The sequence below is a fragment of the Ictidomys tridecemlineatus genome, chromosome 1, assembly GCF_052094955.1.
Source record: "Ictidomys tridecemlineatus isolate mIctTri1 chromosome 1, mIctTri1.hap1, whole genome shotgun sequence".
Taxonomy (NCBI): Eukaryota; Metazoa; Chordata; class Mammalia; order Rodentia; family Sciuridae; genus Ictidomys; species Ictidomys tridecemlineatus.
In genome coordinates this window covers 189,878,704-189,904,029 of record NC_135477.1, presented here as the reverse complement: position 1 = coordinate 189,904,029, position 25,326 = coordinate 189,878,704, and the positions used below count along the sequence as shown (strand labels likewise).

The 25,326-nt window shown below is 46.8% G+C and overlaps 1 protein-coding gene across 11 annotated transcripts in view; it reads right to left on the bottom strand.

Moving 5' to 3' along the window:
• Nucleotides 1–335: 335 nt before the first annotated feature.
• The window catches only part of Snap47 (synaptosome associated protein 47), a 116,170-nt gene continuing 91,179 nt past the window's right edge, over nt 336–25,326 (bottom strand). For 7 of the 11 annotated variants that reach the window (XM_078014603.1, XM_005341281.5, XM_040272660.2 and 4 more), the window contains 3 exons: nt 24,448–24,572; nt 10,260–10,429; nt 5,952–9,948 (listed from right to left, as the gene is read on the bottom strand). In XM_078014603.1, coding sequence (XP_077870729.1) covers nt 10,283–10,429; nt 24,448–24,572 — 272 coding nt within the window. In that variant the 3' untranslated portion in view covers nt 5,952–9,948; nt 10,260–10,282. Of the gene's footprint in view, nt 602–5,951; nt 9,949–10,259; nt 10,430–17,544; nt 17,693–18,269; nt 18,418–24,447; nt 24,573–25,326 lie in introns of those variants that run through there. The other 4 variants (XM_078014574.1, XM_021720828.3, XR_013422904.1 and 1 more) reach the window with 4 other exon arrangements.

Below are 25,326 nucleotides of genomic sequence, written 5' to 3'. Positions count from 1 at the left end.
CCTAAAGCGGACACCGTGTGCCTGGGGCCCCTCCTCTACCCTATACTGCCACAGTGGGTGGATGCCCTTGCTCCCCTGGGCTCCCGGGCCGCCCAGCCAGTGGCCTGATCCATCCTTGGGATTTGAGGGTGAATGAGTGATAGGCCTCCCCACAAAGGACTCTGTGGACTCTTTACCCACCGGGTGTGCAGCAGGGCGGTGTTCAAATGGGCCTCTCTCTCTCTCTCTCTTTTTATCAGGCTCCAAACATAAGGAAGGAATTAATCTCTGAGGAGGTATCATTTCCAAATCTAGAGATTCTTGTTTTGGAAACGTCTCCTTTGGAAAGCAGAGAATTGCGGAGACTCATATTTATTTGTTCAGGCAGTGCACTCTCCAGGACAGCCTCTGGAGACCAACATCTGCTTCTCATGAGAGCCAGGGAGTTGTGGTGCCCAGCACACTGGCACCGCATCATGCAACCCGCTGGTCCACCAGGCGGTCTGTCAACAGTCCTCACTGCTGGTCACGGCAGAATTTCAGCCACAGACTAGCTCTGCCTGCTGTACAGCCTTTCCTCTTACCAGAGGTTGTGATTTCCAGGGTTTCAGTTGGCCACTGTCTGAAAATATTAAGTGGAAAATTCCAGAAATGATTCTTTTCTGAGTAGCATGGCAAAATTTCACACTCCCTTGCTCTGTCCTGCTCATTTGGGATGTGAATTGTCCCTTCGTCCAGAGTATCCATATAGTATATGCTACCTATCTGTCAGTACTTGGGAGCTGTCTTGGTTATCAAAGTAACCATGTTGGTATGTAGGGGATGTCAAAGAGAAGCCAGGAAGTGCTTCCTTGAGGCAGAAAGGTGAATGTTTTTGACTTAAGCAAAGGAAAAAAATGAATATGAGGTTGCAAAGATCTACCATAAATTGTTAATCTCTTACTGTGTCTGATTTATAAACTGCACCAGTTATGTGTCCACAGGAAAAACAGTAAAGCTAAAGGGAATGTAGGGAGGAAAGGAAAAGGGGAAGCACTGGGGAAAGAAATGGAGCAAGTTATATTCATGTAACATAATAATGTATTCATATGTTGCCATGAACCCCATTATTATGTATGATTATAATGTGCTAATAAAAACCAGGAGAGCTAGAGTTTGGTACTATCTGAGGTTTCAGGCTCCACCAGGGGTCTTGAACATATCCCTTACAGATAAGGGGATGCTGTATGGTATTTCACAGTCAGACGAAGCCAGCCAGGGAGGGGTCATCCTGTCCTGGTACCCCAGCACATTCACTGTGGGGCCATAGGGAAACTCTTCATTTCCCCACCCAGAAGGCCACCCTCTCCTAGATGCAGCCAGGGACCTGCCCTCCTTGTGCCCTGGTCTATGGTTCTCCCTCCTGAGGAAAGCCCTTGTGTCCAGGTCCTTCCTCTATGGACACTAGCCCCCTGAGCCCAAGACAGATTCTTTCTCCTCTCAAGGAGTGGGGTTGGGGGAATTGAATGATTTCAAAGCCAGAAAAGTCAGATTCTTTTGGAGCCCAAACATGAGCTCTGTGAGGCCAGGGGCCTTGTAAGATGTAGTTAGGAGGATGGGATTTTGAGCTGCAGTGTTACGAGGGGTCCCAGAAGCCCCCATATCTATTTTCCCCCCAAAGCAGAAGCTATGTTTCACATAGCTCGAAACATCAGAAGTGTATTCTCTTAACTCCCAAGGCCAGAATTTGATATCAAGGTATTGGCAGGCTGTGTCCTCAACTGGGGTTCATCTGGGGCTCCCCCAAGTTCATCTAAGTTGTTGGCATAATTCAGCTCCTTATGGCAGTAGGGCTGAGGGATTTCTAGCTACCCTGGATGTCAGGAAGTGTTTGCTTGAGGTAGAAAGGTGAATGTTTTTTACTTAAGCAAAGGAAAAAATAGATATGAGGTTGCAAAGATCTACCATAAATTGTTAATCTCTTACTGTGCCTGATTTATAAACTTCACCAGTTATGTGTCCACAGGAAAAACAGTAGCCTAAAGGGAATGGGGGGTGGTGTCTGTGTAGGGTGTCCTGACTCCAGAACCTCCCTGGTCCCATGATCTACAACATGAAGTGTGCGAGAGCCAAAGGCAGTTGGGAATGGATTCCCCACACATGGAAAGGACTGAGGTGAGGTGAGGCAAAGAGAGCTCAGAGACTAAACCCCTCATGTCTCCATCTCCTCCCCACTTTTTCCTCTGTTGGGATTGATGTAGCCATGAGGCAACCTACACCTCTGACCAGTGAACCAAGCATGATGTCCTCCTTTAAACCAGCCTGCGTGCTGGGCACGATTCCGGGGCCCACAATTCCTCTGTCTCTTGCTGACTTCACAGCTGTAAACACATCTACCACAACATAAACCATTAAATTAAAAACATGCCTGACATGTGGAACAAATCCTGACGTCTCTGTGCACAGGCTATGCATTTACTGTCTTTTCTCACTGCGAGTCGACAAAGCAGGAAAGCCCCTCCTCTCCCTGGCCTGGAAGTTGCTGTGGCTGCTGAAATCACTCTGCCCGGGAGCTCAAAGCCAGCAGTGCCCTTGGAGGTGATGAAGCACCAACTGCCTCCTCAGCAGAGATGAAGGCACTAAGGGGTGGTCCCACTTATGGCTGCACTGTGTCCTTCGTTTCCTGCTGACACCATCATGGGAGCAGGGGGTGTCTGGGAGCCTGCCAGCTCTGAGCAGCTCCTGGAACAGGAGCAGCCTTCAGGAAGAAAGTTTACCACATCTCCGTCAGCCTCTGAAGCCACAAGAGGAGGACAGGAGGAACTGCGGACAAGTGGCCCACACAAGCTGGGTCTGGGTCAGGGGCTTTGCCTAGTTGGGTCAACTAGTCTTCCGAACTGTACATGGGAGGCAGGGACATCTCCACATTACAGATGCAGAAACAGATGTTCAGAGAGAAGTAACTTCCTGGGGTCCACAGTCCATGTGGCACAGCTAGCATTAAAGAAAAAGGCCTGATATACACAGGAGAGCCTCGGGTTTTTGAGAAGGCTATAGCAGTAGAAACACAGTCAGTTTGGGCTGAAAAGGTACAGCGGCAGGACCAAGTCAAAAAGGGGTGGTGCAAGTGAGAGTGGCAGCCAGAGCACCGCCTAGGTGGAAGAAACACAGAGACCCGGAGGTTCTAGCCTGGTGTCCACAGCTCTTATGAGTTATCAACCCATCACAAACTAAGTGCTGGTGAAAGGTTCTGCAGATGTCATCAAGGTCCTGGATGAGTGGATCAGAGACAGGAGAGTCCCAGTGGGACTTGCGTTGTCACACCAGCCCCTTTAAGACCAAAGTGTTCTCCCAGGTGGTTGCAGGAGAGACCGAGGTCTGCAGCAGCAGGAGGAAGATTTGTGCTGCTGCTAGTGAAAAGACAAAGGGACAAGGGTCGAGGACATCCATGGTAGCGGCAGGGGATACCTCAGCCCTACTGCCACAAGGAGCTGAATTATGCCAACAACCTAGATGAACTTGGGGGAGCCCCAGATGAGCCCCAATTGAGGACATAGCCTGCCAACCCCTTGATATCAAATCCCGGCCTAGAACCCATTTCTGTTGTTTCAAGCTCTGCAATTTGTGGTACTTGTCAAGGTCACCCTGGGAAGTGAATACAGAAGTGGTGAGTGGCTGTAACAAATGTATAAACAAAGTGGCTCTGGAACTAGGAAGATGAAAAAATGGAGACACATGATGGAAAAAGTCTAGGCTACCTTGAGCAGACTGTTGGTAGAAACATAGATGTTAAAGACTCTGCCAGTGCCTTCAAAAGGAAATGAGGAATATGTTATTGGAAACTGGAGGAAACTTGTTATAAATGGTAAAGCAGTTGATTGAAATGTGTTCTCCTGTTGAGTGGAAAGCAGAACTCATAAAACATATACCTGAGGAGATTTCTATGCAAAGGGTTGAAGGTGTGGCCTGGTTTCTCCTTGTGCTGTTTATAGCAAAATACAAAGGAAAGAGATAAATCAAGGACAGAACTATTAGGAAAAACAAGCGAAAATAGCACTTAACAACTTGGAGGAATTCTCAGCCTGTCAGGGAGCAAAGTTGCTAAATTAGGATATTCACTATTAATAAAATGCTCTGGAGAGAAGGCCAGGGTGGCTGGACAAATGTGGTGATTAGTTGTGGCTCATGGTGTACGCAGCCATCTCAACAGAAGCAGTAAGAAAGATGGCGCTTCCTGGGAAAGGGCTGTAAAGAACTTCTTGTCTAATGACATTAGTGCCCATGATATGCACAGGAGACCTACAAGAGATTTGAGAATGTTTTATCATCCAATACACAGGCAGCTTGGACTGAAAGGTACAGACAGGATGAAGCAAAAAAGAAATGTTGGATTTCCAGAATCCTACAGAAAGGAGAACAGGCTGATAGAGCTGGTGGGCTGTGGACAAATTCTATCCTTAAAGAAGGAGAAAGAATGACTCCAAGAGTGGAATTTGGGGCCCAGAGGATTATTTTCAAGGCCTTGAAACCTGAAGAAATTTGCTCTGCTGATTTTTGGACATTGCTTGGGATGGATGACTCCTCCCTCCCTGCCTCCTCCTCTTCCTCTTTCTTCCTTCTCTTACTTTAAAAGCAGTTGTAGGTTCACAAAATCTGAGTGGAAGATTCAGAGTTCTTATATACCCTGTTGCTATCACATCCACACAGCTTCTCCCAGTGTTAAAACAGATCTTCCATTAAGCAGTACATTGGGTACAGTCAGTGAGCCCACATTACATTGGGGTTCATCCTAGTGTTTTTACTCTTTGGGTTTTGACCAATGTGTAGTACTGTATTGCCCTAAAACCCCTCTGTGCTCCCTCTCTTTCCCACAACTCCTGGAAATCACCCATCTTATGTTCCCCTAGTTTTCTTTTCCACAATGTCATGGAGTTAGAATCACACCTGATGAAGCCTTTTCAGGTCGACCTCTTTCCCTTAGGCTCTTCCATGTTTTTTCTTGGTTTAACAAATCCTTTCTTTTGAGGGATGATTAATATTGCATTGTCTGAATGTACGCAGTTCATCCATTTGCCTACTGAAGGATATCTCAGTGGCAATTATGAAGAATGTGCATGCACAGGTTTTGTGTGGATATTAAGTGTTCAATTCATTTGGGTAATCACCAAAGAGCATAATTTCTGGATCATAGGGTAAGAGTATAGTTAGTTTTGGAAGAAACTGCCAAACTGTCTTCCAAAGTGACTGTACCATTTTGCATTTTCACCAACAATGAGAATTCCTGATGTCTGCATCCTTACCCACATTTGGTGGTATCTGTTTTGGAATCTGGCTATTAGAATATGGGTGTTGATTCTGTTTCTACTAACAGTCTGTTTAAGGTAGCCTAACTTTTTCCTCATTGCTTTAATCTGCAATTCTTTAACGACATGAAATTAGAGATGCTGAACAACTCTTCATATGCTTATTTGCCATCTGTATATCTTCTTTAATGATGTATGTTAATACACATTTTTAATTACATTTTTCATTCTAATGAGCTTTAAGAATTCTTTGTGTAATATGGATAATAGTTCTTTATCAGACATGTTGTTTGCAAAGACTTTCTCCCAATCTGTGGCTTGTCATCTTTGTCTCAAGTGTCAATTGCAGGGCAGATTGTCAACTCATTCTTTCATGGATCATGGGCTTTGATGATACTCTATCTAAAGAGAAGTTCTTTTTGTTGATTTTATTGTTGTAACAGGGATTAAACCCAGGGTACTTCACCACTGAGCTACCTCCCCAGCCCTTTTTATTTTGAGACAGGGTCTCAAAATAATCATAAGTTACTTAGGGCCTCACTAAGTTGCTGAGTTTGGCTTTGAACTTGCACTCCTCCTGCCTCAGCTTCCCAAGCTGCTGGGATTATGGGCATGCACTACCTCACCCAGCAATTTGAACAGCTTTTAAGAATCCTATCAAGGTAAGTCTACTGACAACATACTCTCAAGTTACTTGTCTGTGGATGTCTTTATTTACGTTTGAAAGATAATTTCACAGAATAAAAATTGGTGGATTTTCCACTTTAAGTATTTTGCTCCATTCTCTTCCTGCTGGCGTGGTTTGGGAGGAAAAATCAGATGTTAGCTACTCTGTAACTATCGAGTGGTTCCCACCCTCTGGCTTCTTTTGAGATTTTTAAAAAATATTTGATTTCCCTTGTTTTATTTTTGAATATACTAGGTATAGGTGTAGTCATTTGGTACTTCTCCTGCTTGCTGTTCTCTGAACCTCCTGGATCTATCTATCTTTGTGTCTTGACATTAACTGGGGGGAAATTCTCAGTTATTACCACTTCAAAATACTTTCTATTCCTTTCTTTATTCTCCTTTTAATATTCTCATATGTGCATGTTATAATTTTGTAATTGTCCCACAAGTCTGGGTATTCCATTTCTGTCTCCTTTTTTTCCTTCAGAGTTTTCTCTTTGCCTTTTATTATGGAAGTTCCTATTCTCATGTCCTCAAGCTCACAGACTCTTTCCAGTCTACTGATGAGCCCATCAAAAGCATCTTGATTTCTGTTAAAAGTCTTTGATTTCTGGCACCCTTTTCACTCTTAGAATATTCATCCTCCTGCTTATATCATCTGTGTTTTTACACGCTGTGCACTTTCTGTGTGTCTTTGTCAGCTTTTTGGCTGCTGTAACTAAAGGATCTGACCAACACAACTGTAGGGGAGGGCTCACAATTTCAGGAGTCTTAGTCCAGAGAAGTCCAGCTTCATTCCTTGGGCTCGAGGTGAGGCAGAACATCATGGCAGGAGAGGGTGGTGGAGGAAAGCAGCTTACGTCATGGTGATCAAGAAGCAGAGAGACTGCACACCCCAAATACAGATGCATACCCACAGCCATGCCCCATTCCCACCTCCTCCAGCTACACCCCTATCATGGGATTAAATCACTGATTGGGTTAAAACTCTTACAACCCAATCATTTCTCCTCTGAACTTTCTTGCATTGTCTCACATGTGAGCTTTTGGAGGACACCCTTAGCATAGCTATCATAGTATTTTTGGAAAGATCTTGGTCTGATAATTTCAAAATTCCTATTATCCAACTCGGTTCTGATGCTAGTTCTGTCTTCAGTCTTTTCTTTTTTTATTGGTGTATTATAATTATACATGATGGTGGGATTCATTATTCCATATTCATACATGCACATGAATGTACTTCTTTTAGTATGTAGTTTTTTTTTTGTTGTTGTTGTTGGAGGGACATTATGTGCTAGGTAAAAGCAACTGCTGCACACAGGATTTTGGTAATGTGGTGTAAGATGTGGGGGAGGGAACTATTCTATAATGATTAAGTCTTGGTAAGTCAATGTCCCTGGTTCATGGACTTCACAATTGATTGCTTCTCAGCACAGACCCTGCCCCCCAACAACCTCTCAGGTAAGATAGAATGGTTGGAAGGACCTGCAGTTGGATACTTCCCCTTCCCCAGGTCAGCCAGGCCTTTGTAGAATGGTTTCTCTTGAGGTCAGAGCTCAAGAATAGAATGCTCTTGTATACTTCAAAAATGGTTACTTAATATTTTCCCTGGGGAAGCCCCAAAGGGATCTTTCTCCAACATTTACTGTGAGAACATGATTGAGCTGCTAAAGGTGAACTCACAAAAGGCCATGGTCTCCCCTCTTACCATGTCTCCTGCGATTTTATCTTTCAGGATTGAGTACAATGAGGCTCCAACAATTTGTCATTTATGGTGCAGATTTTCCTACCCCAATTTGGCCTCCAGAGAAAATTCTGACATGAGTTTCTGCTCCAGGAAGAGGGAATCTGTCTTTGCTATCTGTTGCCAGCAATCATGGCGGCAGTGTTAGCCCTGTGACCTCATTTCCCTGAGAGATCTAGGAAAAACTGTTCAAACTTTTATTTCTTGTTAGGCAGAGGGATAACGCCAAGGTCCTCAATGCATGATTGCAAAGGGAAAGCCCAGTGGCTCCTTTCTAATTTCTATTTTTTCCTCTCATCATTGCAGTCATATGCCAATTCCACCACTGGATTTTGGTAGCAGACATGTTTCTACAAGTCAGGTTCCACAGGTTCATGGATGAAAGGGTTTTGCCCCAAGGAGAACAAACCCTGCAAATCCTTACTAACAGCAGACTCAGGAGACCACAACCCAGAGTGTGACATTCTGTGGCAGTGAATGGACATGAGAGACCCTACACCACAGCATGAGGTTCTGTGCAGTAAGCACACAGGGGAGACTTCATCCCAGTGATACTGAGGATACCCGCCACTCATAGCATGAGGTCCTGCATCAGGGAGGTGTCAAGGGATGTAGGATACCCTATGTGTCACTCTGATCCGGGTCCTGGTAAATGGATGGGGAGCCATCCAAGCCAGAGACATGGGACAGATGTGCATCCCTAGGTGGTGGGATGCCAGCAGAGATGAGTTCTTTGCTCTTGTTTCAGAGGAAGTTAAGTGGGGCTGGGACTCACTGCCAACGTGTTCTCTAACTGCAGACCACACGCTCTGGGTTGCTGACAGTGAGCTGTACATGCTGCTCATGTGGGGTGCCTGGCAAGAGCGTCTTCTCCATGAGTAACTGTCATGCCTGGCAGCATCCCCAGCACTGCCCTACTAGTGGTCTTCTCACCTGCAACTCCAAGCTCTGGAGCTGGCTTCTCCTTGTCTACCTAGGACCAAAAAGTTTCCTGTCAGGCAGTGTCCTTTCAGGGATGAACTAATGGGGAAAACAGGTGGTAATACCTCATATAGGAAACAGTCTATGCGACATGAGAAAAAGGGGTCAGTTTGAGCCTAACACCATAGTCTCCAAATGTCTGCATTTTACACTGTTGTAGCCCTAGACCTGCTCTTCAGGCTGGCTCTTCCTATGTTGATCAGATCTAACAAACTTACAGAGAGGCTCTAAGGAAGACTCTAGAAGATGTAGGTCTTGGGGCAGGTGCACACTGCCTGTCCCTTTTTTGTCAAAAGTGCACAGAGCTCTCCTTCCACAATACCAGCATTTGATTAACAGAAGTGGAGGGAAGGAGCTGCTCAGCTCATTATTGCCAGGACGATGTGAGGCAGCAGGAAGAGGGGTGTGGTGCTGAGGTCAAGATGCACCATTCCAGGGCACATACCCAGGGACCCACTCCCCCCAACTAGGGCCACCTCCTACAGCTCCACACCTCCCGACACTCTACTCGATTGGAATTTCTCCATCGATTAATCCACTGGTAAGGTCAGAGCCCTCATGATGGGTTCACTTCCCAAAAGGCCCCACTTTTGAACACTGAAGCATTGGGGACCATCCATACAGGAGTGTTTAAGGGACATTCCAGTCCAAACCATAACACCCACAAACATGCAGTCATTATGTGTACATTAAATGCAGATGGGTGACAGTGGCCTGCTGTGATGTGGCTTATGAAAGGACCATCTTTCTCTCTCCCAGGGGCCCCTTGGGAGAGGTGTGAGTGTCCTAAAACATAAAACATGAAGGCCAAGAGTAGGATGCAGCTGTAAAACCTAATTTAAAACTAGCATTTCTGGGCTGGGGATCTAGCTCAGTTGGTAGAGTGCTTGCCTTTCATGCACAAGGCCCTGGGTTCAATCCCCAGCACCACAAAACAAATACCACCACCCCACCGCAAAAAATTATCACTTTTTTCCTATTACTGGAGAGACCTTGGGTCTGTCCAGAAGACAGAACTCTGTACTTTTTGTTAAGGGTGCTGTCACTTTTCTCTCGGGGGCAAAGGCCAGGCAAGTGTTTGCTGAGTGCTCTGGAGGTGTATTGGACTTCATAACGCACAGGGAGCGACAAGAGCTGTCCACCAGAGGAAGCCAGAGCAGGATGTGGTGGTGAGTCTGTGGCTGCAGTTCTAGAGCGTGTCACTCCCAGAGCGTGCCCGTGACGCTGTGATGGAAGAGCAGGAATGTGCAGTCGCGTTTCTTCAGGAGGACTTGGGTATTGCCTTAGTGCCTGCTGAAGGGGGAAAACACCGTTTCATGTTGGATAGCTTGGGCTGCAGCCCTGCAATGGCAGCACCAGGCTGGGATCTCACAGCTTCAGGGACAGCAAAGATGGTCATACTGTGTTGGCTGCCCTCACCAGGACAGGGCTCTGCCTCCATGCTCATGACACCCAGGAGGCACCTCATGTGTACAGTGGCTCCCTCCTTCGGCTACCCGTCCTGGGGCAAGGTGGGTTCCCAGACAGGACTTCAAACACCCACAGCCCTGGAATGGCTTCCCAGGCCCTACTGCAAGGGACATACAGGCTTGGGAAGTGCAAACCTGGAGGTGCAGTGTGTCTCCTCCTAGGTCAGCCTCTTCATGCGTCGGTTATGCTTGTCCACGGTCAGGGTCGCACGGTCCACGGCTGCTGTGATGCCACCCAGGGCCTCATCCTGCCGCTCTAGCTCCGTCTCAGTGTCCAGCGCCAGCCCCTTCAGCTTTGTCAGGATCTGGGGAGAAGTGCAGATAACACACAAGCAGCTTTCCTGAGGATGTTCAGGAGCACACACACCACTCACAGACCTCAGGAGCTGCATATGAATGCATGAAGTTTTCTGAGTTGATGGCAACAGAGCCCACAGAGCTAGTTCCTGAGCGTGGCCGCAGTATAGAGAACTCAACCCTGCCAGCAGCCAGCACACAGGACCACTTGGAGAGTTTTCTCTGTCTGCCCATGCCTCTGGCCTTGTGGGAATATCCTCCATGAATGTGGGTGCCTGGGTGTTGTGTCAGGTGGCTGGGAGTGTGGGGCTCAGTCCAGGTTCCTGGTCCCATCCAGTCACCATGTATGTTACCTGTCTGTGCCCATCTGGATGTGGATTAAACAAGACTTAAAAGGAAGAGCAGAGTACTGTTTTCCATGTGTAGAAGATGTCACACACAAATATAACAGGCAGAAAAAAACAAGTTCTGACATGTACCACACAGTGACTCTCCATCAGCAATGATGACAGTGGTCCCATGGGATGGTGACAGCTGAGAAGCCCTTGTCACATGATGCTGTAGCAACATCACCCTCTTCATATCTGTGGGCAGAGCTAGTGTGCTGCTAGCATGCAAACTGCAGGGCAAGTCATCGTGCCAGCACGTGACACTTAGTAATAACGACAACGGCTATGGTATGCTCTGGCTTATGCATCTACCACACCACACACTTCATGTTAGAGTGCATTCCTCCTACAAACAGTGTGCCGTGTCTTGCTGGCCACAACCTCGTGCACCTTGTTACTACCTCTTGGTGGCAGTGAGGCCACAGCAGTGACTGCTCCATATCTTCTAAGTGTGTGTAGGTCACTCTGTGACGTTCACATGAGGATGCAATTGCCTCACAGCATCTTTCTCAGATTATGTCCCACTTGTCATCAACAGGATGAGGAGCCTTAAAACACAAACCCACCAGAGTAGGGGCACCTGGCTGCACTGACCTGTGAGTGGGAGGTTCACTGAGCATGAGGGCCTGGGGACTGTAGGGATATGCACAGGTCACGGAGGAAGACTGCCTGGGCCACTGCTGGCCAGCTCCTGTGTGCTGTGACTCACGTCATGTTTCATGGAGTCTTGTTCCATCTCCATTCTGTGGACACTCATCACACTATGTAGCACTGCTGTTGACCTCATGCTTACAGAGTGCACTGGTCAAAACCTTGATAGACTCAGGCTGACAGCAGGAAGGAGAACATTTCAAAAGAAATAGTAATGACAACTACTTGAGATACACACAATCACCCGCTTTCAAGGGCAGTTTCAGAGCACCATGAGGTCACTGAAGAGGACCTGCAGGGCCTGATTCATAGGAGGAGCCCCTGTTGTACTGGAAGCCTCCCCAGAAGAGAGTTGTAGAAGATCCACTTACAGCACATTGAGTGTGCGCAAGGACTGCCTAGGTGGTGACTCTGGAGGGCCAGCAGAGCTCCTCTAGAGACTATGGCTATGCCTGAGGCCTTCCCAAGGCCCCCAGATGACACAGGTAGGAGCTCTGAGTCCACAGGGGTCTGGGAGCTCCTCTAGGGACTGAGGCTGTGCCTGAGGCCTTCCAAAGGCCCCCAGATGACACAGGTAGGAGTTCTGAGTCCACAGGTACCAGAGTGGGAAAGGCAGAGCCATCAGCACAGAGTTAGCTGTTACACCAGCAGGTGTCTGCAGGTATCTGGAGATGACCCAACAGATGCTCCATGGCCAAATAGCAGGCACTCAGGTTCTAGCATCATTAACCCCTTGTTCACAGGTCTGGCCTCTAAAGACAGGGAGACTTCCCTGTGCTCTGTGTCTGACCAACCAAAACAAAACAGGAAACAGGAGCCTGAGACAGTAAGACTCAATAGCTTCCCTGTAAGGTGAGGTTCGCATGAACACACCATGTAAATGAGCTCCACAGACTGAAGGTGACTCTGCAGATCCCAGAGGAGCCCGTCCTGAGCATGTGCATTCTGCAAGTGGGCTGTGACAAAGGGGCCATCTATCCCTCTCCAACATATAGTGCCTGCACTGGGCTCGCTGTCACGAGACACTGCTGACTGCAGATGGCCGCCCCAGATGAGCCTTCTCACTTCCTCTAGTAACTGGTGGAAACTCCATCAGGTGAGTCATTTCTTAGGAACTGGCCAGAGCTCTGGAAAGTATACTGTGGGGTCAGCTGGCTCTGGGGGATGGGCTGGATGACCTCATACAAAAGTAGGTCTTTTCCATCTCCTAGGCCTATGACCTCACATGGCGGATGCCCAGACTGCACATTAAAGAAGGAAAAATAAATCCCAGCCCACTGCCAGAGTAGATGGGCTCCTCCCTACCACTTTTCCTGGTCAATGACTTCTTTCTCACTTACCTCTACTCTCAGTGCAGGAGGAAGGTCACCTTGTCAGGAACTGACACAAAGGGTTGGCCTTTGCCACCCACCTGCTTGTCACTTGATGTCCCCAGACAAGGCCCTCAGCCGCCCACAGATGGGTCACAAACAGCCCCTGGCAGTGTGTATGTAGTTTCTAGGTCCCAACGATCTCTCTGAAATGTGATTGAGTTTATGGCCACCCACTGTATAATGACGACTTAATTAGTGATAGGCCTATATATGACAGGGGTCCCGTAAGATCATATGGCCTGGTAACACAGTGGCCATCTGATTTTGTACACCTGATCTGTGATGCTCCCACAGTGGTGCACTTCTCTGACTGTGTCCCCGCTCTCAAGCAGATACAGGACTGTGTTGGAAGTGGAGATATACTGTGGACTGCAAGGCTCTAAGCTATGTAACCTGACTTCTTTGCACATGAGCTGAGAGCTGAGCCTCTAGAAATATACCTGCACTGGAAGTCCAAGTCCTGGCTAGAATTCTTGGTACTGAGGCTTCTGCAGGCCACATATGGGTCCTATAATCCCTCAGCCACTTGGCTCCCTTTAGTGGAGATTATTGTTTGTCTTCTTATTGTAAGAATAGTATATGTAAAAAGAAAAAAGTTGAAGAAGGAAATAATTGTTCATGATCCAGATTATTGTCTGTCCCATTAGCATCCCTGTTCCCAAAATCCACAACCTGGACCTTCTGGCCTGAGGCCACAGTGCAACGTTCCATCCCTGGCTTTGTGAGACAGGCTGCAGCTGAAACACTGGTGCACCAAGAAACTGTCCTAGGTCACCTTCAGAATCTGTGTGTAAGGTATATGTGAGACAGAAATGGATTTTGTGTTTAAAATCAGTTCCCCATCTCAAGAGAGCTCATTATGGCTATGCAAATATTCACAGTCCTGAACAATCTGAAACGCATAGGACTCTTGTCCTGAGTACTTCAGAGAAGGGTGCTCAGCCTGTGTAAATCATATCTTTTTCCCATCACCATATTCATATGCCCCCACAATATCCAGGAATATGGGATTAGAGTACACACAGTTTTGTTTCCTGTCTTTTTCATTCCCTAGCCATCCTGAATAGAAGCTCATAGTTAGGAAACCCAATGTCAGGCACCCAAACATTGTTTCAAGACTTCACATGTATCATCTGAGATAATTCTCAAACAAACCTATTTTATAAATGAGGCCAAGAAAGGCTGGACACTGGCTGGAACTCTGGGGTGCACTGGATCCAGGCTAAGCCAGTTCTAGAAGAAGCAGAAACACCTTTCTGACATCAGATTCAGAGGTCTGATGATGCACACACAAAAACTGCATGTTCAGAAACTGCATGTTCCTGAAGAACACAGTGTAGACCTCACCAGGGGTTGGCAGGAGGGAAAGAAATGTCTCAGGGGTACTGGGTTTCAGGACCCGTGCTCTTGTCCATAGCCCTGAGCATTCACAAAAGCTCTCTGCTGAAAGGCGAGCTCAATAAGCAACTATAGATTTTTAAATACCCACATAATAAGGAGAAAAAAAATAAATATATCCCCAATACTACATTTCAAAATGAAGTCAATAAAAGCAATGATTGATTATGTTTAGTATTTTAGTTCAAAGAATGTGTATAAAGTCCTGCTATGTCAGTGTGAATGTTAGACTTAACACATATTTCAACTAGGACAGACAGGTGAACGCTGGATACACGTGATACGAGATCACAGGACCACAGGACCATCCCTCCAGAGGACCATCTCATCGACAGACCCTGTGTGGCCAACACTTATGTCTCCATCATCCTCACATGACTCTGCCCACAAGGACTGTCTCCACGTTAGACTTCCATCTCCATCTTTCTGAAAGGAATCAACTGCCTTGTTCCTATGCACAGTGAAACTGTGGCAAAGGTAAGAATATATATATATATATATTCCTTGATCTTTGCCTATTAAGCAAAGTAATATATGCACCTATAATTCACCAGGGGCCAAAACCTGCTGACCACCTGTAAAATTTTGGGCATTTTATTACATGAAATACAGAGTAGTTTCATTCAACTTTTGACTTGGAAAAAAATCTCACTGAATTTTAAGCCTAAATAATAGAACTCATTCCAAATGGCCTGTTAAGACCCTTGCCCTGTCTGCCAAAAAATGCACTTGGAAAATAATTAAATATTGCAAATTCAAAAGAGATCTTTATATAGTTACTATGTATGCAGACAAAGAAAATTACCAAGTTAACCTTCAAAGCATTAGTACCTCTGGAATATTGGTAGCCTTTTTCCTTTAAGAGAGGGACTGAAGTAATTAAACAGCATCGTGTGCATTCCATATAACAGGATGGAAAGAATGGAGCTCATGAAGTCTGGCCAAACCTTAAAAACAGTTGTTCCCTCTGTGGCTCAGGATGACAAGCTGTCTAGTCATCCATGTTAATGTTGCCAGCCGCTGAAATAACCAGGGGCCTCTCCGATGAGCCCTCTCTGGTTGTGAGTCAAAGACCAGGCTCCAAACAAACACGTCCTCAAATCCCTGCTACACAAACAAAGTAACCAGGCAGCTTTACCTACTCAGAAATTAGCTGATTGGAAGTGCTTTAATTTTGGGGAGAAAGAAACATATAGCTCACATAGCACAGGCAAGACAGAAAACCATACATGAGTGTCAGGGGAACCATTTTGGGAAAAAAAAAAACAAAAACCAAAGGAATGTCAAGGGCTCTTCTGCTTGGGGCGCATGTGTGTGTGTGTGTGTGTGTGTGTGTGTGTGTGTGTGTAACGAGGGCAGTGAGCATGGCTGTCCACTGAAGGCACTGGGTTCCCTTAGTATCTGTGGCAGGGAAGGGTAATGAATGACCTAAGTGACTCAGGCAGGAACCAGACAGGAAGTGAAAACACAACCTGAACAAATAAACTCAGGGAAAGAAGCAGACAAAGAGTTAAGAGCTGTGGCCCTTCAGGGTAGCACAAAAGCTACTGACCCTCCATGAATGACCCTCAAGGAAGACTTGGCTCTCCTGGCCTTGCCAGCCCCTGGGGTCCCTGACAATGCTCTGGCCCAAGAGCCTACAGTCTACTGTAGTATACACTGGCCACTTTACATGCTCACAGTTCCTTGAACTCAGGATGAGATCTACCCACAGTGTCCAGGATGAGCAATGGCACACCAGTGCACTGCAGGAGCAAATACGGAAAGAGCTCGGCCTTGCCATTTCCATTTATTCATATAGGAAATAAATTATGGAAACATGGCTTACTGATAGCCATGGGTACTTACCAAAAGAGATTCGTGTGCATGCATGCACCAGCAAGGGGCAAGGCCCGTGCCCCACCAGGAATGGAGCCTGGGCCCTAACCATGGGTGGCTGTGCTGTCATAGCATATAGGGCTCAGGAAGACCCACCCTACACTCCCAAACACACAGTGATGTATTAGTTGTTGTCTCTGCATAGAATTTGAAAGATGTTCCGCTCCACCCCATCATACAGCCCTAGGATTCAGGGTACAACTGTGTGAATATTAACAGCCTACAGGGAGTGAGTATTAGTGAGGCTATCTGCCCTGAACTGTTATTACTCTGACTCACCTAGAAACTGAATTTTCTTGCGCCCATTGAAGAACAGAGAGGGACAAATCAAGCTGTCTGTACCTCTCAGTAGTTATTAGATGCTGTGGAAAAGACAAGGAGGGAAAGCTGGCAGTCCTGTAGCAAGGCCCAGGGGGCTTCAGGAACATGCTCTGCTGTGATCCATCACAGGCAGCACTCACAGGACACCCCAGACCCTCATTCCAGTGGCTATATTCCTGAGAGTCCCCAAGTGGCCTGGGGCTGGAAGGAGGATGGGTGAGAGGGTTACCCTGTCCCAGTATACCCCCATACTGCAATGGCTAGTATCCCTGTGCCATTTCTGAGGGGACTTGGAGACAGCAGAGCAGCTGAGCTCAGGTCTTCAGGGATCCATGAATCTCAAGATACATCTGGGGGCTGGCAGCCAGTGAAAGCATTCTCACTTGAGGCCTGGATAGAGAAATGGTGCTGTTATATAGTAAGGGACCAGGGGATGGCCTGGGTCACACCATCTATCCATGCAACTCCCTGCTACCAGGCCATAATCCCATAAAGAGCAATAAGTTATGGTTTAGATGTGAGGTGTTCCCCAAAAGCTCATGTATGAGACAACACAAGACGGTTCAGAGGTGAAATGACAGGTTATGAGAGCCTTAGCCTCACTAGTGCATTAATCCTCTGATAGAGGTTAACCTGTAACTGTAGGCAGGTAGGTTGTGGCTGGAGGAGGTGGCCCCTGGGGACATGTCTTTGGGGTGTATATTTTGTCCTTGAAGAGGGCTCTCTCTCTTTCCTTCCTGGTACCATGTCCTGAGCCATTTTCCTCCACCACATCCTTCCACCATAATGTTCTGCCTCACTGCGGCTCTGAAGGAATGGAGTTGGCTGTCTATAGACTGAGACTTCTGAAACCATGAACCCCAATAAAATTTTCCCTCTCTCATTGTTCTTGTCAGATCTTTTGGTTACAGCGGCAAACAAACAAATAAACCAAACAAAATCAAATCAAACCAAACCTGACTAAAACAGTTCTTGCTAAATGAAATACATGCTGCATCTGCATGGAGCATCACCGAAACTCATCTCACACGAGGAAGTGCATACTCAGAAGTCATATTAAACAGGGAATCTTCACAGTGACCAGAGGCTCAGCGACATACAGGCACAGAAAGGTACTGCGTCACCTTTATTCTTACCAACACCCTAGGAATGACTCTGTCTTGTGATGAGATGATACTGAAGCCAAGTGCCAGGACAAGGAGTGAATGGCTGAGAGTCAGCTAACAATCCTTTGCTCCATCTCAGTCCTCCTGCCCTCCTGCTGCAAATGGAACAGACAGACAGGCGTGTGCTGCTAGGGCCCACAGCCAGCAGCCACCTCAACTTCACTTTCTCATTTAATATGATTGAATGGCATAAAAAACCCAAGGCCTGGTTCCCAGCCTAAACCAAAGACTGAATCATACCTGCTACATATATTTTAAAATGAAAAAAATGTCAATAATGAATAGATCATCTAGACAGAAGATCAATAAGGAAATAGGACCTGAACAACACTATAAACCCACTGGATCAAAAAGACGTACACAGAACATTCCACCCCAAAACAGTAAGCCTGTAATCCCAGATTTTGGAGGCTGAGGCAGAAGGACTGCAAGTTCAAGGCCAGTCTGGACAACATAGCAATATCTGGTCTCAAAAACCAAAAATTTACAGAAGATGCAGATGAAGAGACACATCAGTGAGGTAGGGGAAGAGGCCTTCATGCCTTCCAAGCTCCAGGAACCTCCGCAGGTCCAGTCACCAGGCTCTCAGAACCCTGTGCTTTTGGGGATTTATAGAGGTTTCTTTCCATGGGCGTGACAGATTAAATCACTGGCCACTGGTGGTCCACTCACCCGCAGCCCCTCTTTCTTCCCTGGAGGCTGACCCTGCCTTGGTCTTTCAGGGACCAGCCCCATCCTGAAGCTGCCTGGGCTGCCAGTCAGCAGCGGGCTCAGCAGTACACAAGACACATCACTTCAGAGACTTCCAGGACTCTAGGAGCTGTGGAAGACAGGCCAAAAACCTCTGTCAGTACACAAGCAGCACACCTGCTTCAGTGCACACCAACACTCTCCAGTTATGCTGCACGGCCGGAGAGGAGTCTCCACGAATTCACCAAGACTAAACAACAGAACCTTCCCTGAACACAATGGACTAGAAACATGGAAATCCAGAACATTCGCAAATAGGTAGCAATTAAACAGCACACTCTTAAAACTACCAGTGGAAGGAAATTTCTAATTTTTTTTGACATGATTAAAAACAAAAATACAACATACTAAGCAAACCAAATCCACGTGGGACTAAGCTGGAGGGCAGGGGGCTCAACATGAGAAGACAGTGTGACATACCATATCAAGAGATTGAGGAGAAAAGCCACAAATGGTCTGAATTGACAGAGAAGCATCACAAAGTCCCCAATCCCCTCCTGATACAAATGCTTAGAAAGCAGGAATAGAGGGCACCTCTCCAACACGGGAAAGGGTGTTTGTGAGAAGCACAGAGCTAACATGGCTGCAAGCTCTCCCCCAAGAACAGGACCAAGAGATAGCCGAGGCCTGTGTCTACCATTGCAATGTGGTGCCCCCACCCCAGAAGCCAGAGCAGTAGGACAAAAAAGGAAAAAGGCAACCATATCAGAAAGGCGGCAGCACGGCCATCTCTGGGCAGATGACGACCTACCTGCAGAAAGCCCCAGATCCCACAAACAGCAGCCAGAACAGACACCAACCTAGCGCAGCTGAGAACCAGCACAATGGCCATCAGTCTCATACGGCAGCAACAATCAAAGAAAGAAGTTGAGAAAATAACTGCATTTATAATGGCATTCAAAAGAATAAAACAGCAAAGTTTACCCAAGAAGGTGAAAGGTTTGTACACAGCAAAGGACAAGCACTGTTGAAAGACGCTGGAGAAGGAAACAAGTGAGAAGACATTCTCTGTTCTTGGGTTGGAAGACTTCATACTGGGGAGGACAAACAACAAAAGGCGGGGGGGATAAACTGCATTTCACTAGAATTAAAAACTTTTGTGTACTTGTTCTATTATAAAGAATTTTATTGGCCTTTGTCCCTGGTTCCTGGGGACAAAACTAAATCTTTGAAATTTTCCTAGCAATGGGACTGATATCCAGAGTATTGGGATCAAACCTGAGTTTATGCAAACGCAATTACATAAACACAAGAAGAGCTGGAAAGACCAGCCAGGTGACTGGAGATAGGGGCTATGGGCCACCTGATCCCAGTCCTATCTCCTGGAAAGGATGGGGGCTAGGGATTCAGTTCAGGCATGGAACTGATGATTCAATCAATGATGCCCCACAATGTCCCAGTAAAGATTCTGGACCTTGAAGCCCAATGGAGCGTCTTGGTTGGTGCCACACTGATGTGACTGGAGGGTGATGTGCTGGCTCCATGGGAGACGGCACAGAGGCTCCACACTTGGGATCCCCTGGAACCTCACTGTGTCTCTTCATTTGGCTGCTCCTATCTGCACCCTTTATAAACTAAAACTTTAATAGAATAGTGCTGGGAGTGGCGACGGCACACACCTCAGGAGGCTGAGGCAAGAGGATCACAAGTTCCAGGCCAGACTCTGCAACTTGGAAAGACTCCGTCTCAAAATAAAATGAAAACAGCTGGGGACGTGGGTCAGTGATAGAGCACCTCTGGGTTCAATCCACAGTGCTCCAAACAAGAATCAAACAAACAAGCAAACCACAATGAGATACCATTTTATACCTACAAGGATGGCTTTTTTTTTTTTAATTAAAGTAAGTGTTGGTGAGGATGTACAAAACTGGAATTCTCATATACTGCTGTTAGCAAGGCAAAGTGTTGCAGCTGTTGTGAAGTATGGTGGTTCACCAAAAAGCTAAGCCTAGAGTTACCATGTGAGCCAGGGATCTCACTTCCACACCCAGGAGAGCTGGAAGTCAGGACCTAATTGCTTCTTATATGTGAATATTCACATAGCACTATTCACAGTAACCAAAAGTTGGAAGCAATCCAACTGTCCATCAACAAATGAATGGATAAGCAAAATGTAGCTATCCAAAGTTATATAGCAAAATGAAGCAATGACACGTGCTATAACAGACCAATAGCCATTCTTGAAAGCCATTCAGAGAAGTCATAGGCCATGTTGTCAGGAGCACTTAACAATTAAAGTACATGTAGGTCCTCCCCTGCACAGGACCAGAAGCATTTTTAATTTTAGAATAATTGAATAGACATTATAATGAGATATCTTGGGGATGGGACCCAAATCCAAATGTAAAATTTGTTTCTGTTTCATGCATACCTTATACACTGAACCTGAAGGTGATCTTATTAATGTTTTTAGTGTACCTGCATTTGGATTGTGACCCATCCTGTGAGGTCAGGTATGGAATTTTCTACCTGTAGCGTCATCATATTGGTGCTCTAAAGGATTTGGATTTGGGATCACTTCAGATTTCTGGATTAGGGATGCTCAACTCGTGACTGAGATATGTAGCTGAGTTCAGCAACTATCACCTGGATTGAAATCAAAGCTGTCTATAAGAACGACATTAACTGCCCTTCTCACCCCCAAGCCGATGTCTGGCTATGCCCTGTAACGAGGGAAAAAATGGATGGTCTGGAAAGCCCTCAGAGCAAAGCTGCGGCAGTGTGAGGAAGCCGAGGAGAGGAGGCAAACCCTGCAGTGTGCCAGCACATACTCTGCATCTCCTCCACCCTAACGCTCGCAGAGCAGAGCCCGCTCCCCTGGAGGTCAGCCTGGCTGTCCTGCCTGAGGCAGTGCGACTTCTTCCAGGACACATACTGGCTCCTTTGCAGCCTACGCTGACAGTCATGCAGAGAAACAGGCTGTCATCTCTATGCAGACAGTGAGTGCATGGAAGCCAGGATCGTAGCTCACTGGTCTTTACGTTTACCTCAGGCTCAGGGACACCATCGACTGTGATCATCTAACATAGACAAAGTATACAGGAAAAGCTGAGTGATGTTTCTCCAATGGGGAGTGTACACAGAAGGACTGAGGCAGGTTTAAAGCCAGGACACCAGGCACAGTAGGTAGGTAGGTACTGAAGATGATTAAATGTGTTCCATAATTTTTTGAAAGGAAAGAAAACGCAAAGACAGAAGCATATGAATTTCTTAAGATCGTCCACAGTTGGTGTAGAAAACCCCAGAAAGCTCTAGTAAACTACTAAGGCAAGCCCACGTAGGGCTGGGCTGAGAATGCAGAGGATTTCCAAGGGTGCAAACACCACGACAGGAACACTGTGTTCTCCCAGGTCTGGAGCCGCCCAGGGACCTGCACAAGCCTGGCAGGGCCACACATTCTCCTCCTCACAACCCTACCCACCAGCTGTCTTTGCTCTTCACTGAAATCACAAGACTTTTTTTTGTTAGATTGAGTAAATCAAGCTGCTTTTCTTTTTTGTGTCTTGTGTTTACTGTGATAATATCACATACAGCAGACAGATAAAGTGTCCTCACATAGGATGAGAGTTCAGACATGACCAGATACTTCCTGTGCCCCCACCTCTGAGGGGCCCCTGTGCTTTCTTAACACAGTGACATGTAGGGTGCTACACATAAGGGCCTCCGTCTTCTGATGCAACCCTTCAACACACCCTGCTGCTCTTGCACCCCATGGATTCCACCCTCTCCATTTCCACTGCTGCTTCCCAGTGAAACAGGAGGTAGAATGAAGAAACTCCAGACACAGGGTAGGACAGGACAGAGAAATGGACATGAAGCAACCTCTTGTGAATCTGAAATGCCCTGCTTTGGGGACAGCCAAGAGCCACGTTTTGTTTTACCACTTCCAAACCCTGCATCAATGATGTGGCCTCTGCAGATCCTATCAACCCAGCACAGCAGCAGTTCTGAGGGGGCACAGACTCTGCGGCTAGTCGAGGGGCTCTGCCAAGCCCACCATGGGATTGGCTGCCCTCTGGCCTCCTGGGCTCATCCTTCCTGGCCACAGTGACGTGACAGATGATGGCTATAGACCTCAGGGGCCTTCAGACTGGGTACCCACAAAGCCCATTCCCGTCCCTGTGGAATCCTGGCCACCTCCCTACAGTACCCCTAACTGCAATTTAAATCTCTGGACACGTCTCCATGTAATGCCTTAATGGCATCTGCAACCACAACCACAGCTGGATGGAGGATGGTTTCCTGCATTTTTGTTTACCCCAGAAACTTAACTCATTCCTACTTATGCTTGAGCTCCAACTACACAGCTAAGAATTCCTCTCTAAATCTGAAACATCTGTTTCACCTCCAAAAGACCATCTCACATGAAACCAGGCCTTCCTCCTGACCAGCACACAGCCTTCATCAGCCTCCTCCCTGCTTCTGCAGCTCCACCTGAGCCCTCCCTGCCGGGCCACAGGACCACTGACCCTCTCCCTCCATCTCTGACCTTGTGCCCTGAACAAGAGCTCTGACACAGGGTTCCACTGTTCCCAACTCAGTCACTAGGAGCCCCACCTTGCCCTCAGCCCTCTGCATGCTCATCCTGATATGTCCTATCCCATCCTCTGCTTTGGGGTCCATGGGACAGGTTGGTAGATGGGACATTTGTAAACAGGAAGGGTCCTCTCAAACTACATGGCCACCATCAGAATTAATAGGCAAATCTGTTCTTTTCATCCAAAGTATAGTCTACTTCAACCTGAACACAACTGTGGGACACAACACCATGACAGGGTAGGCATGGGAGCACCCTCAGACCCTACCCACCCAAAGCTCGCATGCTGTTATAAGCTCTCAGGAGAATGATGGGGGAAACTTGGGTACACAGGCCTTGACACACTAGTTTCTCAAAACACACAAATCTAACCTTTACCCAGTGAGTTCAGCTGTCAGTGTGACCAGTGGGGTGGCCTGCTGAGTGGACTAGTTACAACTAGCAACAGCGTGTCTGAGTGCCATGTCTAAAAATGACCCAAGTTAGACCATAACAAAGATGAATGCTGGGCTGGGGCTCAGCGGCACAGCACTTGTCTACAAAATGTGAGGCACTGAACTCCATCCTCAGTACCACATAAAAAATAAATAAAAAGTTATTAAAAAATTCTGTTTTTTTTTTTTTTTTAAAGGATGAATGCTTTTCTCCCCTGTATCACAGAGGAAAAAGCTGAACTCAAAAAAGTTTGTGCCTATGTGGACAAATAAAATGAGAATTTGTTTTGAAGCACAGGTTAACTCCTAATGGAAGTGGACAGCCCCCATGAGATATACTGCACCCCCCAAGTGCTGAGGTAGGTAGAGGCCCTGATCTGGGCACACAAGTGACATGCACTGTCACGGGAGGACTGGGACACATGACAGCAACTCAGCAGTCGTGATACAGAGGAACTCTATTCATTTTTAAAGATATGAATGGTATCATGGTTATCTTTTAACAGCTCTTATCTTTTAAAGATACATATTGAAATAAATATTTCAGTGATATGACAACAAGGTACTACTACTAAAACTATCAGAGAAAGAAAAAGCCATTACATTGTCCAGCAAAACTGTAGGAAGACAGGTTAAAAGGTGTTTACATCAAATATTCAAATTTCAATTTCTGGAGAAAAGTGGTAAGCCTTTTTCAGAACCCAATGCTAAGTACAAAACCTGAGTAAGCCAGAGTGCATGGACCACACATGTGTACAGTGCAGTATATGCCTAGCACACACATGTGCACAGTGTCTGTACAAATACGATAGGGTGCACACACATGTACAAGCCCGGCACATATGCATTGTGCACATATGCATGATTCACATGCAATACACACTCATACATACAGTGGTGGAGAGCTGCCAGGGCAACTGTCTGCATAGGAGCAGGCTGGCATGGTGTGCAAATCTACATGCCACGAGGCGCATGGATTGAGAACACTAAGGGAACATACAAACAGTGGGCCCCAGAAGCAGCAACCAGTGCAAATGAACAGAGACCCTGTCTTCAGGCAGGAGAGAGAAGAGTCTGCAGGGAGGACAGAAATGCCACCAGCCTAACAGGGCACTTGGGGAGCCTTTACCTGTGTCAACTCCTGGGTTTCCCTCTCAGAGAGAAGTGGCTGATCCCTCTGCAGCTGCAGTTGCCCGCCTTCCTGGCCTCCTGCAGGCAGCTCCCGCTGTGTGGTACAGCCCCTCAGCCTGGGTGCTGGAATGGAAAGCTGAGGTCAGTGGTGACATCTTTCGGAAGACACAAACCACACACAAACATTCAGAGCCTTACAGAGGAACACTGAAGACTGCTCCAGCACTTTGGCCACTTTGGTGGCGCGTGTCCAAGCACGTAACAAATATCCATCCCCACACCTCTGTTGAGCTGAGCGCCCCACCCAAGACCACTGTTTGGTATCATACTCATGAGATACTCAGGGACTAATTCTGTAACTATCTCTAAAGAAAGGTCATTTATCCAAGAGTGATCAATTTTTCTTTTTTGGTACCAGGGATTGAACCCAAAGCACTTAACCATTGAGCCGTATCTCCAGCCCCATTTTTATATTTTATTTAGAGACAGGGTCTCACTGAGTTGCTTAGAGCCTTGCTAAGTTGTTGAGGCTGGCTTTGAACTTGTGATCCTCCTGCCTCAGCCTCCCAAGTTGCTGGGATTACAGGTGTGTACCACTGCGCCTGGCCAACTTATTTTTTTCTTTGAGTAAAGACTGAAGATTTGGAGTCTAAAACACAAGAACCTTTGAAACCTGGTGAAGTGTACATAAAACACATCACCAGGAAACTTCAGGGACATCTGGGATATTCCACAGAGCAAGTGGTTCCAGAGAGCACAGGAAATGACCAGCTATCAGAGCCAACCGAAACCGCATGTAAGGTTGTGCGGAGGTAGAGGGTGAGTCAGAGCTGCCCTGTGGCCGGGCTTGGCAAGATGTGGCATCTCTGAGGTTTGG